The 17,020-nt window shown below is 41.3% G+C and overlaps 1 protein-coding gene across 1 annotated transcript in view; it reads right to left on the reverse strand.

Moving 5' to 3' along the window:
* LOC124774948 (cytochrome P450 9e2-like) overlaps window positions 1-17,020 on the reverse strand; it is a 118,833-nt gene that overhangs the window by 71,209 nt on the left and 30,604 nt on the right. Inside the window, exon 2 of the mRNA XM_047249657.1 lies at window positions 1,763-2,153. Coding sequence (XP_047105613.1) covers window positions 1,763-2,150 — 388 coding nt within the window. The 5' untranslated portion in view covers window positions 2,151-2,153. The remainder of the gene's footprint in view (window positions 1-1,762; window positions 2,154-17,020) is intronic.

The following is a 17,020-nucleotide window of genomic DNA, read 5'->3' on the forward strand; positions in this document are numbered from 1 at the left end:
AAGCGAGAAATCAGCCGAAAAGTCACCGTAAATACAAATCAACCTATTCCTAACGAACTGTTTTTCTATCTAAAAAGCAAACCAATATGTAACTAACTTGATGCTTTACCTCAATAAAGCGAAACGTATCTGGTGAGAAAAACACTCATTTTTGTAGTTGCAACGACGGATCAAAAATACCATCACGAATTAGGAATCACCTCGAAGAAACGATTTATTGACAAACAGCCAACAAGGATTCAGAAACCATTGTTCTCCTGAAACACAACTAGCTCTTTATTGTCGTGAGGTAGTGATTGCTATCGACTGTGGACGTCAAATTGATTCCATATTTTTAGATGTCCAGAAGATTTTTGACACCATTCCTCACAAGCGGTTTCTAATTAAATTGCCTGTCTATGGAGTATCGTCTCAGTTTTGTGACTGGATTCGTGATTTCGTCAGAAAGGTCACAGTTTGTGATAACTGACAGGAAGTTATCAAGTAAAACGGAAGTAATATCTGACGTTCCCCAAGGAAGTCTTGTAGGCTCCCTGTTGTTCCAGATCCACATAAACGATGTGTGAGACAATCTGAACAGTCGTCTTATACTTTTTGCAGATCCTGTAATTTACCGTCATGAAAAGTCATCAGATGATGAGAACGAATTGCAAATTAATTTAGATAAATCATGTGTACGGTGTAAGAAGCGGTACTTGACACTAGATGATGAAATGTGTGAAGTTATCCACACGGGCACTAAAACCAATCCGCTAAATTTCAGTTACACGATTAATCACTGAAATCTAAAGGCTGTAAACACAACTGAATACATAGGGATTTCAGATACGAACAACTTAATTGGAACGGTCACATAGATAAAGTTGTGGGGAAAGCACAGCAAAGATTGCGATTTATTCGCAGAACAGTTCGAAAATGTAACTAGTGCACTAAAGAGACTACTTACATTAAACTTTTCCGCCTTCTTCTGGAGTATTCCTGTGCGGAGAGGGATTTGGATCAGGTAGGATCGATGGAGAACGTCGAAAAAGTTCAAAGAAGGGCAGCTTGGTTTGTGTTATCACGAAATAGGGCAGAGAGTGCCACGCTTATGACACAATTTTTTTTTTTTGGGTCGCAATTATTAAACAAAGGCGTTTTCCTCTGCGGCGGGATCTTCTCATGAAATTTCAATCATCAACTTTCTCCTCAGAATGTGATGATGTTTTGTCGACGCCCATCTACGTAGGGGGAAGTCAACATCATAATAAAATAAATCAAATCTCGCACGGAAAGATTGAGGTGCTAGTTTTTCCGCGTGCTGTTCGAGAGTGGAGCTGTGGAGAAGTGGCTTAAAAGTGGTTCAGTGAACCCTGCGCCAGGCGGGCACTCCATTGTGGATTGCAGAGGAATCACGTAGATGTAGATTTTACGTTACTTGACAAACTGTAGTTGCTAATTGTGCAGCCTGTGATGATTGTGTCACTAACGTCACATTTTTGTAACCATTTGGAGTTGCTTCTTTTACCTGTTCTAATTAAAACTGAATATGGCGTGCAGCGCAGACTGAAACTGATAGTCGGTAGTAAAAGAAGTGGTCCAGATGGTGTTTATTTATTATAACAACAGAGATAACGGTTTCCTACGACACAGTGTCGTTTATAAAAATACAATAACATTGACGCAAGCAGCTAATCACGAAGAGAAATCACGAAGTAAAACATTGGTAATCTGTAGTTCATTGTACACGGAATACCCTTTTGTACCAATGAGTTCCTCTTACCTTTCAACGAAAACAGCATCCGCCGCAACATTGGATTATGTTTACTGTTGCCGAAAAGCACAAAGTGGTCTGTGAAGTGGTCAAAATCTTTAACAGTGACCGTCCGTATGATTTCAGGGTCTCTTATCATTACGAGTGGCACAGAAAACAGGAAGAATCCTCCGTAGGCGTGAGGGTCGAGCTTGTGGTACAGCTGGATGACGATGTCGTGCATGGCCAACTTGCGGAACGCCAGTAGCAGCATGTTCCCCACGAAAGGCAGCGGCCGCAGGGACGGCGTCCCCTGCCGCGCAAAGTGTCCGCTCCAGCGGCGCCACCACCACACCACCACCACCACCACCAGCACCACCAGCAGCGGCAGCGGCAGCGTCCACCAGTCAGGCGACATCCTCTGCAGACAGCAGACACGCATGGAGCGATCTGTGAGAATAATCTGGCAATGTGGAGGTGCTATTCATATGATCAAAGAATGATTCACTAGAGACAAGGTCAGAATCAGTGAAGATCATCATTATCAGTAACTGGACATCAGTTGCTGGATAAAGGCCTCCAGCAGATTTTCTCACGTATTTTCACCTACAAGTGAATATGATATTACTGCATATTTTTTAATATCATTAGACTGGGCGAGGGATAACGTCTTTAGTTACGAATCGAAAGGACACTGGTCTTAGGTTCGAGACCCGCCAGGGTAGCCGCGCGTGTTAATCTGACCGCTTCTGGCAAGGGCAGGCATGCTAACGCCGGATCGAATCTGCTTGATGCCCCTTGTAAAAGCTAGTTTCAAAACCTGGACAACATTACACGAGTGTCGTTCAATAAGTAATGCCCCACATTTTGTTAAAAGCCATTTGTATACATAGACAAAGTCCTAGTTGGTTGTTCACATCTGATGTTTGTCCCGTGCACCAGTGAAGTTTCGAACCGTTCTGGCAGATGGCAGAGCCGTAGTACAGCGTCAAAATGGCGTCTAATACGACTCACGTTACAAGCAGCCTGCTGTTATTGAATTCATGTGTCCTGAAAGAAAAACCGTGGTGAATATCCATAAACGTTTGTGTACAGTATATGACGATGTTGCATTTGATAGGAGTACAGTTGGGGGATAGGTAAAGAAAGTTATAGACCCAGGAACTTCTTGATTATCAGCCGCGCGCGGAGTCGTGTCACAGCCACTGCTCTAGACATGCTGAATCGTGCGGATGCCATTATTCGTCCCGACCGGTGCATCACTGCTCGACAATTGACTCTACATTTGTCAGGCAGCATTGCAAGTGCGTCTGCAATGATCGAGACTCTCGGATATTCGAAGAGGTGCTCGTGATGGGTCCCACGAATGCTCACAGCGGACCACGAGATTCAAAGAGAGGCCAGTTCATCTGAATTGTTGGAGCTTAAAGATTCTCTACCGGGACCACACTTTGAAGATGAACAAGTGTCAGTCATGCAGCGAAAACATGGCGACGGCTACAGGACAGGACAAGAGCTTTTACCAGCACGGAATGTATGCTCTTCCACAACATTGGCGTATGGTCATAGAACGTGATGGGGACTACGTAGAAAAATAGGACATGGACAAGACATGTTGACGTATATTGTCACTAATTCTAACTCTTAACGATAGATATGATTTGAAAAAAAAATGTGGGGCATTACTTAGTGAACGACCATCGTAGAAATAGAAAAAAGGTGCGCGTTTCGATTTAAATCCCGCTAAACCTCGTGTAAAATGCACCGATGCATACCTTCCAATGCTGCGCTAGCATTCCAGTCACAAACTTAAATGGTACGTGCCGGTAAACAGTGAAACCGGACAACGACGCATTTTTCAGCTACTGTTTGTGTGGTCTCTTTGGCATATGACGGTGATCTCGTCCAGATTCCAGGATAAAATAAGATGGGCAGCACTGCAGGAGGTGCGTTTACGAGACTTCAGCCGGTCTAATGACATACGGGGGTCACAATTATTGACCTGTATGAAATAAAATCGTCACGGCTTCTGAACGGTTTGCGTTAGGACGTTCAAACTGCACCGTTGGTTGCGAGGCATGATGCGAATTAGTATGGGAGGCCCACTTTCATCTGGATTGATTCATCAATAAGCAAAATTGGCCCATTTTGGGGGACTGAGAATCCGCATTTTGTGATCGAGAAGTCTCTTCACCCGCAATGGGTGACTGTGTTGTGTGCCACGGAATAATCGGTGCGATATTCCTCGATGGCGTGGTGACTACCGAAAGGTGCGTGAACGTTTTGGAAGATGATTTCATCCCCATTATAAAAGGTGATCCTGAGTTCGGCAAACCGTGGCTCATGCAAGACGGAGCTCGACCCCATCGAAGCGGGGGAGTGTTCGATGTCCTGGAGGATCACTTTAGAGGCCGCATTCTGGCTCTGGGGTACCCACAGGCCACTGGCACGGACCTCGCTTGGCCACCAGATTCTCCAGATCCAAATACATGTGATTCTTTGTTGTGGGGCTACTGTATTGAAGACAAGGTGTACAGCAATGACCTCAAAACCACTGCTGAGCTGAAAACAGCCATTCAGGAGGTCATCGACAGCATCCACGTTCCGACACTTCAGCGGGTCATGCATATCTCGCTATTCGCTTGCGCCAAATCTCCAATGATGGCAGGCATATCGAAGATGTCATAACCTAAATCTGAATATCTGCGGTGACGTTTACATGTTGAATAAAGTGTGTGTATGCCGTAGTTTGTAATTAATTTACCTTTTTCTGATATAGTTCAATAATTGTCGCCATGTATATCGACTTAAAACTGAACTGCTGCGGATATTGTCCGAAATCGTTGGCTAAAAAATTTCCTGTGCGTGGCTTCGCATTTCTAAATCGCTCTCTTACTACCTTAGTAGGATAGCTGACGAGTTCAAACGTATTTGCTAGCGCGTATTTTTGCGTTTATAGTGGTCGATCATTTAGCTACAGCGCAGGAGTACCACACGGTAGACGATTATTGCAGAACAATTCACAGTATTCTGCCGTACTGCCTGACGCCGGCGTCTGTTCACATGGTTTTGATGCACAGAGATGCCATAATCGAAGCTGATCCGTTGCCGATTAGTCGTCTGTCTGAAGATACACAGGAAGCCCGGAATAAAGGTATCTGGCGACGCCGAGATTTAGGAGCAAATATTCCGGCGACAAAACGATGTATGATATACTCCATGGGCTTCTGGCATGTTCTGACTCACTCATCTCGAGTTCAAGGAAATGACAGAGAAGATAAACATAGGCAAACTGAAGTGAAAGATCTGCCTTTCGAACCACCTCGCAGTGGAAAACCGGACAGCGACTCTCCTGATAGCGCTGTTGACGCAAACGACGAATTTTATTACGATTTTGACTGAAAAATGTAAAATGGCGAATAAAATGTTTCAAAGTGGCAATGTTGACCTCTACTTCGCCATCAGTGACCTTCAAATACGTTATACTCAAAGTTTTACTCGAATCTGCTACATTTATGGTTTCTCATCAGCCAAAATATTCGCCATTTGGAATTCTGCAATTCCGACATCGGATTCGTAATCAGTAACCCCAGAAATCCAATAAGAACGCGGTTTTGTAGAATTTTATGTCCAACTTTCTATTATGTCTAGGTTTCGAATCGAGATGGCCCACTGTGCGACGGGTTAACGATGAGAGGTGAGCATGCCGGTCAGCCCGGACATGGTTTTTAGACGCTTTCTCACATCCCATTAGGTGAAGAACAGGCTGTTTCCCACGTTCCGCCTCAGATACTCGCTACGCAAACATTTAGTGCACTTTCTCATACTTGCACAAAGAGTTTACTCTATACGCATGTACACTGGGTATACCTCTTCGGCTCTGTTTTCATTTATTTATTTAGAACATGCTCCGTTACAATATTTGTTATAGAACTTGTATACACTGTGTGTGTGTGTGTGTGTGTGTGTGTGTGTGTGTGTGTGTAGAGTGTAGTGAAACATTTATCTTATGTGATGATGACGGTGATGATGATGGTGATGAGAGAGGGGAGAGGGTGGAACCCGCTGCGCTGCCGGCTCGCGGCCCGCTGCTCGCCAGTAACACCGAGGGGGGGCCTCCAGGCTTTGCGACCCCATCCGACGAACGGGTCACCATCAGTAGCCTCATAAGCACCTCACGAGGCACTGCGGAAAGGTGCAAAGGACTGTGGCGCAAAACCTGGCGACCAGGTTCTTAACGCCATCACGTCCCCTCCCCTTTCCGACTCTCGATTAACTGGTTAATTACCTGCTAGTTTCTAATGCACGTATTATTCTAATCCCATGACTGTGTGATATAGGGGCCATTCTAGTCTTCATAGCTCTGATTTGATAACAATATGAAATTTTTTTCTATGACAACTAATGTTTTAGTTCGAGAAGTACAACTGCAACGTGTGAGGTTACCAGATAATTCGATGATTACTGTCATGATTCCTTTTATCATCTTCACTTTCCTGCTACTACGCATGTGACTAAAGGAAAGGTACATGTTCTTTGATCATTTTTAGAACCATCTGCCCAAATATAGTAATTACGTAGTTCCGTCCGTATATAGCGAATACTTTTAGATTTAATGTCGGAAAACTCCAGTTTGTCGATAATCACATTAAAATTAAGTTAATTGCTGAAACCTTTATTTGACAGCAGAAATCGTGTTACTTTTATTTATTTATTTATTTGCGCTTAGCAACGATGCTCGTAAAATGTGCAATCTGGAGATAAAACACTACTCAAAATGCAGGGATGTTAATGTCTGCCGTTAAAATCCAAGTGTATACTTTACAGATGACTTTGTCAGACTGTTGTGAATCATACGGGAGTTACATAGCTTCTGATTAATATCTCCCTCATTTTTGTGTGTCGTGTTTAATAAACTACCGGAAAGACCATATGCAGTATGCAATATAGTAATAAAGACTGATTGCAACTTATCATGGTAACGGTACAAAAAAGTCTGCCTTCTTAAGGTAAAATACCCCAAATCGTTACTAATTAGCAAGAGAAAGGTAAAAACTCATTCAGTGCCACACTTAAGTCAATATTTTTGACAGAAGCAGAAAAAAAGGGATTAATATGTGTGCAATTCTGTAAAGGTTGTGTCTATACATCCACTGACTTGGGAATAGAAGTAGCAATATAATGGTGGAGAGATTTTCATTCGATGTCTTTACTGATTGTTGATCTCCTTCGAGATTCTATTGTACAGAGGATGGAGAAGTACTGTCGCCTCCTGTAATTGAAGCGACAGCAAGCACAGTTTGCAATTTCATGTCCAAACACTTTACCGCTACGATAGCAGCAATCTGCTACAAACCTTTCCTTCTTGTCGCCTCAATTGTAGATTCCTCAGCTAAACAGCGACGTAAATAGCGAAACCAGCTGCAGTTTTTGTTGAAAATTATTCATTTGATTCCTTCTGTATCATCCTCTAAGGGAGAATCATTCTGGACATTTAATGAGAATGATACGATTTAGTGAGTGAATTTTGAAGGAAACTTTTGCACAAGTCCAGGAAGTAATTCGAAGGCCACATTGCGGCCAAATGTATGCTGCAATGTTGCCAATTCTCCATTAGACTGGTGACAGGCGGAAGACACCTGGTAACTCGAAAAGTCTCTTCAGCTTCTAACTATAGGACAAGCTAGCCCCGGTTGCTACTACTTTGGTGGGGACCTGAATTGACAAACGTAAAGGCCAATTAGCTATCGATTGCAACTTGAACATCAGATATAAATATCGGGGGAATAATATACGGGGGCCTCCTTTTAAGTAGCTGTCGTAGCAATTTTTGTTACTATGTCTTATAAGAACTGCTAACTAAAAAAGTTATTCTCCAGAAGCGATTAGGTTCTGTAGTACCATCTGACGCCGTTAACAGAATGAGTAAATAACATTATTTTTGCTATTAAATACGTGAAAATAATTTTTATGAAGTAAGGGTTCTTTCACACTACTGCTGACACAGAATAAAAAAGATGAAACCACAATATAACACTGATTACAAAACACGAACATCAAGAAAGACATCTCATAAACTGCGAATAACACATTGTTCATCTACATCTCGCAAGCCGTGTATTAGTGTGTGATACTGGGCAGTTTCTACATCAATATCACTTCTCCAATTGTTTGCTCCAGGCAGGATTGTTTCGTGGGAAGGACAATTGCTAGTAAGTAAGTATCTATGTACATTCTTATCTCTATAATTTTATCTTCACGGTCTTTCTGCGAGATATAAGTAGGAAGAAGCAATTTATTGCCCGACTATTCAAGTTACCGCCGTGGAGGCTGCCTCTTTTGCAGCGCCTTCACCTGGAATTGAATGAGCAACTCTCTGACGCTTTCGTGCTTACTAAATAATCCAGTATCCAAAGGATTACTTCGATCTTCTCTATTTTGGCTATCCTACCTGATGCAGAGCTCAGAATGATGAGCAGTATTTAAGTATTGATCAAACGAATGTAAGAAGTCAATATTGTAAGAAGTCAAAAAACATTGCAACTATGTGGTCACTTGGTACTGTTTTCTGGAATCTCGTGGGCGAACAGAGCGTTCTGAGTTGCACTCAATCATTGTTTACGGAAATCGTGTTGATTCTTACATAGATTTTCAAAGTCCGAAACTTGTTTAGTTTGCGAGCATGAAACATATTATGAAGTTCTACAACAGATGGACGTCAGAAATGTAGAGCTATAGTTTTGTGCAATTTTCTGACGGCCTTTCCTGAAAATGAGAATAACCTGTGCTTTTTCCAGTCATTAGGATGCCTCGTCACGACATCTACGGTAAAATGATGTTAGGAAAGGAGCAAGTTCTTTCGCATACTTTGCGTATAATCCAGTTGGTATACTTGCAGGTGCAGCGCCCATTCTTCTGATGAGTGATTTCTGTAGCTTTAATATCCCGTGGTCAAGTAGTTCTGTATCTTTTTTGTCGTTCATGCGACGATTTATAGGGGGGACGAAGTTTCGTTGACAGAAGTTACTTAAGCCCATATTTAGTATGCACTATATTCAGAAAAATGAAATACAACTTATCACGATGAAGGTACAAAAAAGTCTGTCTCACTAATTCAAAGTACCCCAAATCGTTAAGGATTATCAACAGATTATGTAAATTCGGCAGCGAAATGCTCTTTGTCTATGTTCAGTCCACAGTCATACAGGAGCTTCACATAACTACCACAAACGTTTGGAATTTAGCAGTGTGTGCAGATACATAAAGAAATAAAGTACAAGTAAAGGAATAAATCCGAAAAGTGTTGATTTGTAGTGATACGGCACGGAAAAATACATTTTCTTTGCCATTTGTTATCCATCTCTCTGTCTTTCCGTCTGCTAAGTCATCTTGTTCTCAGGACATGTAAAGATATGAAGTAGAAATTTATGCCACGTGCTAAGGTCTTCGGTCCTGTAGCCGTGTAAATAAATTTAAGCTCCTAAGTTATTTCTCACGAAAGATACAGCCTGGTATGTCCGACGTTCTGATACTCGCAAACGCAATCCATAAAAGCTACAGACGAATATTTGTCGGAAGTATTTGGCCTGTTGGTTTAACGGTAAAGTGCGCACCTGCAATGGATTTTTCAGGTTTCATTTTAACCTAGTGTTCAACTCTCAATGATGTAACGATTGGCCAGAAACATCGCGTGTTTCGGTTTACCCATTTAACTGTACTTGGCTTCTCCCCACGTGGATGACTGGAGTAGTTTAGGGACACACAAGTCACAGACGTTGTGTCCAATACAAAAACTTGCACCAGGGCATTAAGCAAAAGGAATTACTGCTATCTGAGTACGTAATTGTGTTTGTACAGAACTCACATAGTGCGAGTCATACTCGCACTTTTCAAATTATTTGCTTTCGGTATTGTGTTTTCCACTCAGTTTTAAATAAAAATAATCTCTGTTGTATGCTCCTGAAGGTACTGGAGTCCTGCCTGCACAAATAACTCAAAGTAATATGCCTTCTCATTGATGTCAAACACATTCACTTTCATGGCCTCATCGGATTTGACATTTGCCATGTGAAAAAAAATATTTTCCCATAGTCCTCTTGATCTTCTTGATGAATGATCACAAAATAGTTTAAAATCAATAGTCCTTTGAATGACTGAAAAAGAGTGAAATAGACTAATTGAGTTATGTGTATATTATGGCTTTCTTCTTTCAATTAAATGTCTTAGCTGGTGATGATCAGTGGTTTTCGATTTATTTATGTTATACCTTCATTGAGAAAAAGTTTGAGGCAAACACATTTTCCTTTTGTTCATAGTAACGTAAAAGCTTAATAAGAGTAATCGAAAGGTAAACAAAACGTCCTTTTGTCATAAAGTTTTCTCCCTAATGACACAATGGATTCAGTATCGTGTCCAATTTCCATCCTCCACTACAACAGAATTTAGCCGCCAGGGTACAGAGACAACAAGTTTCCGGATGAATCTGTTATTCTGCGACAGCTCTTCCCATGAATCATGAACTGCTTCGGACAGCTACGCCTGGGTTGTTGGCGTAGGTCTTCTACACTTGATAATTTTCTCCATCTCTGCCCACACCTGTTCTACAGGATTGAGGTCAGCACCTTTTGGAGGCCAGTCCAGGAGGTCGATGTCTCCATTCATTTGAAACCATTGTTTTACACAATTCCCAGTATGGACTGGGGAACTGTCATGTTGGAATATTATACTGCCTCCCGAAAACCTCTGACGAACCGAAGGAAGCATTATGTACTCCAGTATTTGGCAGTAGTAATGACTAGCAAGCGGACGGTCCAGTTCCCACAAAACGCCACAACCATCTGCTGATATCCATCCCCAAACTGTGACAGAAGTTCGGCCACACCTTTTCCTTTGATAAACATAGTTTCTGTCAAATCTCACTCCACGTGGACGATATACAAGGACAGAACTATTTGGCGCGGTGGTAAACACCAGCTAGTCCGTAAATATAACTTGCTCCCAGTATGAAAGTGACTTATTCCTGTACTCCAGAGCTTAGTTTAACCTGGCAGTCCTACGTTGCTCTTTCAACATTTTCATAACAGCAGATTTTCGTCCACACCTTCCCTTCTCGTTGAGACGTCGTCTTATGGTGGACCTGCTCACGCTTAGCTGAAGGATGTTCCTCATTTCTGCGCTGGTCCTGAATGGGTCGCCATCACTGCATCTGAGTACACTACTGTCGTGATACTCCGTGGTGGTCCGTGGACGCCCAGGGCGTCGACAGCGGTAGGCGCGGCCTCCACCGGCCGACCTCTTTACCCAGAGATGAATCGTAGATTTGCTGTGTCCTAGGGCACGGGAAATGGCGCTGATACACTATCCATCTTCATAAAGGGCAAGAATGCGACGTTTATCGGATTCCTTGAGCTAAGACATTGCAGGTAAGTACCTAGTGACAAGGCAAGAGGAAACCAAGTGCCATACAAGCGAGACAGCACTTTCATCGCCTCAGAAGTCACATTCATTCCCGTCTACATGCTACGAAAAATATTTCTGTAACAAATTTCTCTTAAGTATTATTTTATCGTGACAATTATTTTGTCTCTAATCTTCATACATAGTAATAATGAAATCGTTTTCAGAGATTTAAAGCAACATTTAGATTCATGTATTGATTCACGTCATGGTGCTCCCGCTAAAGCACGCCATACGCGTCAGTGGAGGGTCAGCGTAGTGGCTAAAGCGCTATGTTCGAAAACTTTTAGAATGAGGTACTAATCCTGTCATTACAATTATTTTTTAATTTAATGGGAACAACGAGTTATTAGTTTAGATGGACAATGCTACTTTTATAGTTTACATTATTTGTAGTATTGTGTGTAAACGCCTTCGAATGCTCTGTGGACGAAATCAAGAACATTTAATCTCCAGTAGCTTCCGTATTATAAATACGCCTCAGTTTTCAAGATGGACTCAGCCTTCAATATATAATACTTCTGTATTTCTAGCAGTACCATACCTACAGGTGCTAAGCTCTGCTTCAACTAATGATTTCTGCAGCTATACGAACACAATTTGTGATGCCTCTTAGGATAAGTACTTACGCAGTGCCGTCAGACGAAGAGATATACCTTCCCCAGACTTAGGGGACTTTGATTTAAAACTCTTCCTACCTCGACAACGAGCATTTCATTTTTGGGAAATCAGAGACCACATTTTGTCACATTTCGCTGGCAAGAAGGAAAAGAGCTGATCAATAATAAAACAAATCTCCAAGCAGGAATGGTTCAAATGGCTCTGAGCACCATGGGACTTAACTTCTGAGGTCATCAGTCCCCTAGAACTTAGAACTACTTAAACCTAACTAACCTAAGGACATCACACACATCCATGCCCGAGGCAGGATTCGAACCTGCGACCCTAGCGATCGTGCGGTTCCAGACTGTAGCGCCTAGAACCGCTCGGCCACTTCGGCCGGCTCCAGCAGGAATGGAGGAACGAAATTAAACCTCTCGTGTTGGGAGGTTATGTGATTTTATTTCAGTGATTACGGAATCAAGTGAAAAGAACAATGCAGTTGGCATCGAGAGCACACTGCTAGTGTGTGATGTTGCACAACCTGAACTGGAATTGATGTAGAGCCTTAAATTCTGCAATCGGTATGTATCCATAGCACACGAAATTACTGTTAGATATAGTGGTGGATCCTGGTTTGATAATTGCGTGTGGGTTCGATTCTCAAATAGGTCGTTCATTATTAACACTAACGGATCTAATGCATCTCTGGTAACGCCAAGAGAAGAATATTACGTCACACCATAGTTCAGAATCCGCATTAACACCATATCCCTTTACCAGCAACAGGGTCAGAGACTGTTTAAACTGCGCCACAAGAAAAGCGGTAGTCGCAGAAGACAGAAATTCTGTTCGGGTAAACAAGCGCTAAAATTTTTTTCATTCAATGACCCAATGGGCATTACGTTCACAGGGCTCATATTTAGTGTAAATTTGAAACGTAGGAAATTTTGGTGATGGAGTGGAGTTCGAATTCGGTTCTCTATGAACGGTGCGTATTTGGGTTGGAATCCTGGTCCAGTACAAAAATATAATTTCCTTGTAACCCATAGTGTGTGCACACTGAAGTTTTAGCGAAACATAATTTTCATTTTTAATGTCCCTTCATGAATTGTCAACAATAACTGCCATTATTTATAGTCAAATATGTGAGCATCTTACTATTGGTGAGAAAGCAGTTAATAGTTTACATCTGTTTATGGATGGATAAGGGTGACAGTGGGTGCCGGGTTCGTTTCCTGGGTAGAAAATGAGTGTATCGTTATTACATATTGATAAATCGCGCTGCTGGTGAATTTCATATTTAACATTTGATTTTACTTAGTTCACCATCCGCTAACGTGCTGGGAACAAAATCCTGTAGCAAAATTTTACATCACACCATTGCAATTATCAACACGTGCTCAGGTGGATACTTCTGAAGGAAAGTATATTAAACGGCTTTCGTACTTAGTTAACAGGGAGATAAGGGACTTCATTTAGCACAAAAAATTTCGTCATTTAGTTTCAAGTTCATGTGTGCTAACTGATGGCTTACAAAACAATCGTTTGACAAATACTTGAAAGCTACACATCATTCTAAAAGCCAAACAAGAGCAACACCGTTAGTTGCGCGGTTATTTAGTAAGCATAAAGGCGTCAGAGAGTTGCTCATTCAATTCCAGGTGAAGGCGCTGGAAAAGAGGCAGCCTCCACGGCCGTATGGTCTACAGTTTAATACCTACACCGTAGGTAACTTGAATAGTCGGGCAATAAATTGTTTCTTCCTACTTATATCTCGCAGAAAGACAGTGAACACAAAATTATAGGGATAAGAATGTACATAGATACTTACTAGCAATCGTCCTTCCCACGAAACATTTGTGCCTGGAGCAAACAATTGGAGAAGTGATATTGATGAAGAAAGTGCCCTGTATCACACATTGTAACACGGCTTTTGAGATGTCGATGAAACAATGTGTTATTCACAGTTTACGAAATGTCTTTGTTGATGTTCGTGTTTTGTAATCAGTGTTATATTGTGGTTTCATCTGTTTTATTATGTGTCAGCAGTAGTGCGAAAGAAACCCTACGTCATAAAAATTATTTTCACGTATTTAATAGCAAAAAGAATATTATTTACTCATTCTGTTAATGGCGTCAGGTGGTACTACAGAACCTAATTGCTTCTGGAGAATAATTTTATTTAGTTAGCAGATCTTATAAAACAATAACAAAAATTGCTACGACAGCTACTTAAAAGGAGAGCCCCGTAAATTATTCCTCCGATATTTACATCTGATGTTCAGGTTGCAATCGAGAGCTAATTGGCCTTTACGTTTGTTAATTCAGGTCCCCGTCAAAGTGGTAGCAACCGACGCTAGCGCCAACGCCGGCCCTGCCACGTCTGTGTTACGCGAGCTTGTCCTGTGGCTACGAGCTGGAGAGATTACTTTTCGAGTTGGCAGGTGTCTTATGCTTGTCGCCAGTCTAATGGAGAATTGACATCATTGCAGCATACATTTGGCCGCAATGTGGCCTTCGAATTACTTCCTGGACTGGTGCAAAAGTTTCCTTCTAAATTCACTCACTAATATCTTATCATTTTCATGAAATATCCTGAATGATTCTCCCTTAGAGAATGATACAGAAGGTGTCAAATGAATAATTTTCAACAAAAGCTGCAGCTGGTTTCGCTATTTACGTCGCTGTTTAGCTGACAAAACTACGCTTGAGGCGACGAGGAGGCAAGGTTTATTGCGGATTGCTGCTATCGTAGTGGTAAAGCCTTTGGACATGGAATTGCAAACTGTGCTAGCTGTTGGTTCAAATACTGGTGGCACAGTACTTCTCCCTCTTCTGTAAAACAGAATCTCGAAGGCAGATCAACAATCAGTAAAGACATCGAATGAAAACCTCTCCACCATTATATCACTACTTCTGTTCCCAAGTCCATGGATGTATAGACACAACCTTTACAGAATTGCACACATGTTAATCCCTTTTTTTCTGCTTCTGTCAAAAATATTGACTTAAGTGTGGCACTGAATGAGTTTTTACCTTTCTCTTGCTAATTAGTAACGATTTGGGGTATTGTACCTTAAGAAGGCAGACTTTTTTGTACCGTTATCATGATAAGTTGTAATCAGTTTTTATTACTATATTGCATACTGCTATGGCATTACCGGTAGTTTATTAAACACGACACACAAAAATGAGGGAGATATTAATCAGAAGCAATGTAACTCCCATATGATTCACAACAGTCTGACCAAGTCATCTGTAAAGTATACACTTGGATTTTAACGGCAGACATTTACATCCCTGTATTTTGAATAGTGTTTTACCTCCAGATTTCACATTTTTCAAGCATTGTTGCTAAGCGCAAATAAATAAAGAAATGCAACACGATTTCTGCTTTCAAATAAAGGTTTCAGCAATTACCTTAATTCTAATGTGATTAACGACGAACTGGAGGTTTCCGACATTAAATCGAAAAGTATTCCCTATACATGGAAGGAACTACATAATTACTATATTTGAGCAGATGGCTCTAAAAATGATCAAAGAGCATATACCTTTCCTTCAGTCACATGCATAGTAGCAGCATAATGAAGATAACAAAAGCAATCGTGACAGTAATCATCGAATTATCTGGTAACCTCACACGTTGCAGTTGTACTTCTCGAACTAAAACATTAGTTGTCATAGAAAAAATTTCATATTGTTATCAAATGAGGGCTGTGAATACTAGAATCGTCCTTATATCACGCAGTCATGAGATTAGAATAATACATGCATTAGACACTAGCAGGTAATTAACCAGTTAATCGAGAGTTCCGGATCTTTTCACAGCTTGTAGGCGCATTGTTGGACACAACAACGCAATCAGATCTTTGCCACCTGGGAGTTGCAGTGGTCTGCTGGGTTGATCGTTGTTTGATAATTGCGGGGTATAGGTTCGATTGTCACTCATGGCGTCCATTTTTAACATTCACGAAAAGATCTAATTCACCTATGGTAACGCCAAGTCCAGAGTGTTAGCCCCCCAGTGATTCAGAACCCGCATTAAACACAATATCCCTTCACTACCAACAGCGCCACAACCTGTTTAAATGGCGCCATAACAAAGGCGGCAGCCGCCGAAGGCACAAACTCTGTCTCCAGTAAACTAGCACTAAGAAGTTTATTTCATTTAATTTAGGAATGGTTATTTCGTTCAGAGTGTTGATATTTAATTTGAACTTGAGACCGTCCTCGACTGGAATTCAAATTCGGATCTCTAGGAATGGAACGTATCTGGGTTGCAATTCTGGTCCAGCACAAACAAATTCATAATTTCATTTAACGTCCTAGCACGTGCACGCTAACCTAGCACCGAAAAATAATTTGCATAATTAATGTCTGTTCACGAATAGTCAACAATAACGTTAGGTACGGTTATTTCTAGTGAAACATCCGAGCATCTCGCTACTGGTGAGCAAGCAATTGATACTTAACGTCTATTTATGGATGGGAAACAGCGACAGTACGCGCTGGGTTCGATTCCCGGGCAAGCAAAACAAATTGTACCCCCATCTCATATCGATACAGCTCGCTGCTGGTATATAAATTCGATTTCTAACATCTGATTTTACTTAGTTAACAATCCGATAACGTGCTGAGTAGAAAATCCCCTCACAACATTTTAAATCATAGCTTTTCAATTTTCAGCACGTGCATACTTGATTGCTTGTGAAGGACAGTATATTAAACGTCTTTCGTGGTTAGTTAACAGGGTGATAATGGTTTTGATGTGACAGAAATAATGTCGTCATTTCTTTTCAAGTTCACATGTGTTAACTAATACTGGTGAAAACCTTTATATTTCACGCCTCTTTACGGCTAGTCAGCATTGATGATCGTTGCCTTGATCAGGTAGCGGGCAGGTGCGAAAGTGTATTTTGGTTAGTAGTGGCTACGTCTGCTGGGTTTCTGTCCAGATCCATGATAAAAAATTTCATCATGTCATTTATAGTTCAAACATGTGGGCAAATAATTCTTCATGAATAGTTAGTGCAGTGATGTTACTGATTATAATTCATTAATATTGATGTTTCTATAGAGGGTTTACCGCTGTTTATCGTGGTTTCTGTAACTAGGTTCTTTAAAGACCAGGTTATGCAGAAACCAATTGTCACTGGGACATTTAGCAGGAGCAGGAAAACCTTATACAGAGGAAAAATACTTCTAACTGTCATAGATCTTTATTAG

Source organism: Schistocerca piceifrons, chromosome 2, assembly GCF_021461385.2.
Source record: "Schistocerca piceifrons isolate TAMUIC-IGC-003096 chromosome 2, iqSchPice1.1, whole genome shotgun sequence".
In the NCBI taxonomy this organism is placed as follows: domain Eukaryota; kingdom Metazoa; phylum Arthropoda; class Insecta; order Orthoptera; family Acrididae; genus Schistocerca; species Schistocerca piceifrons.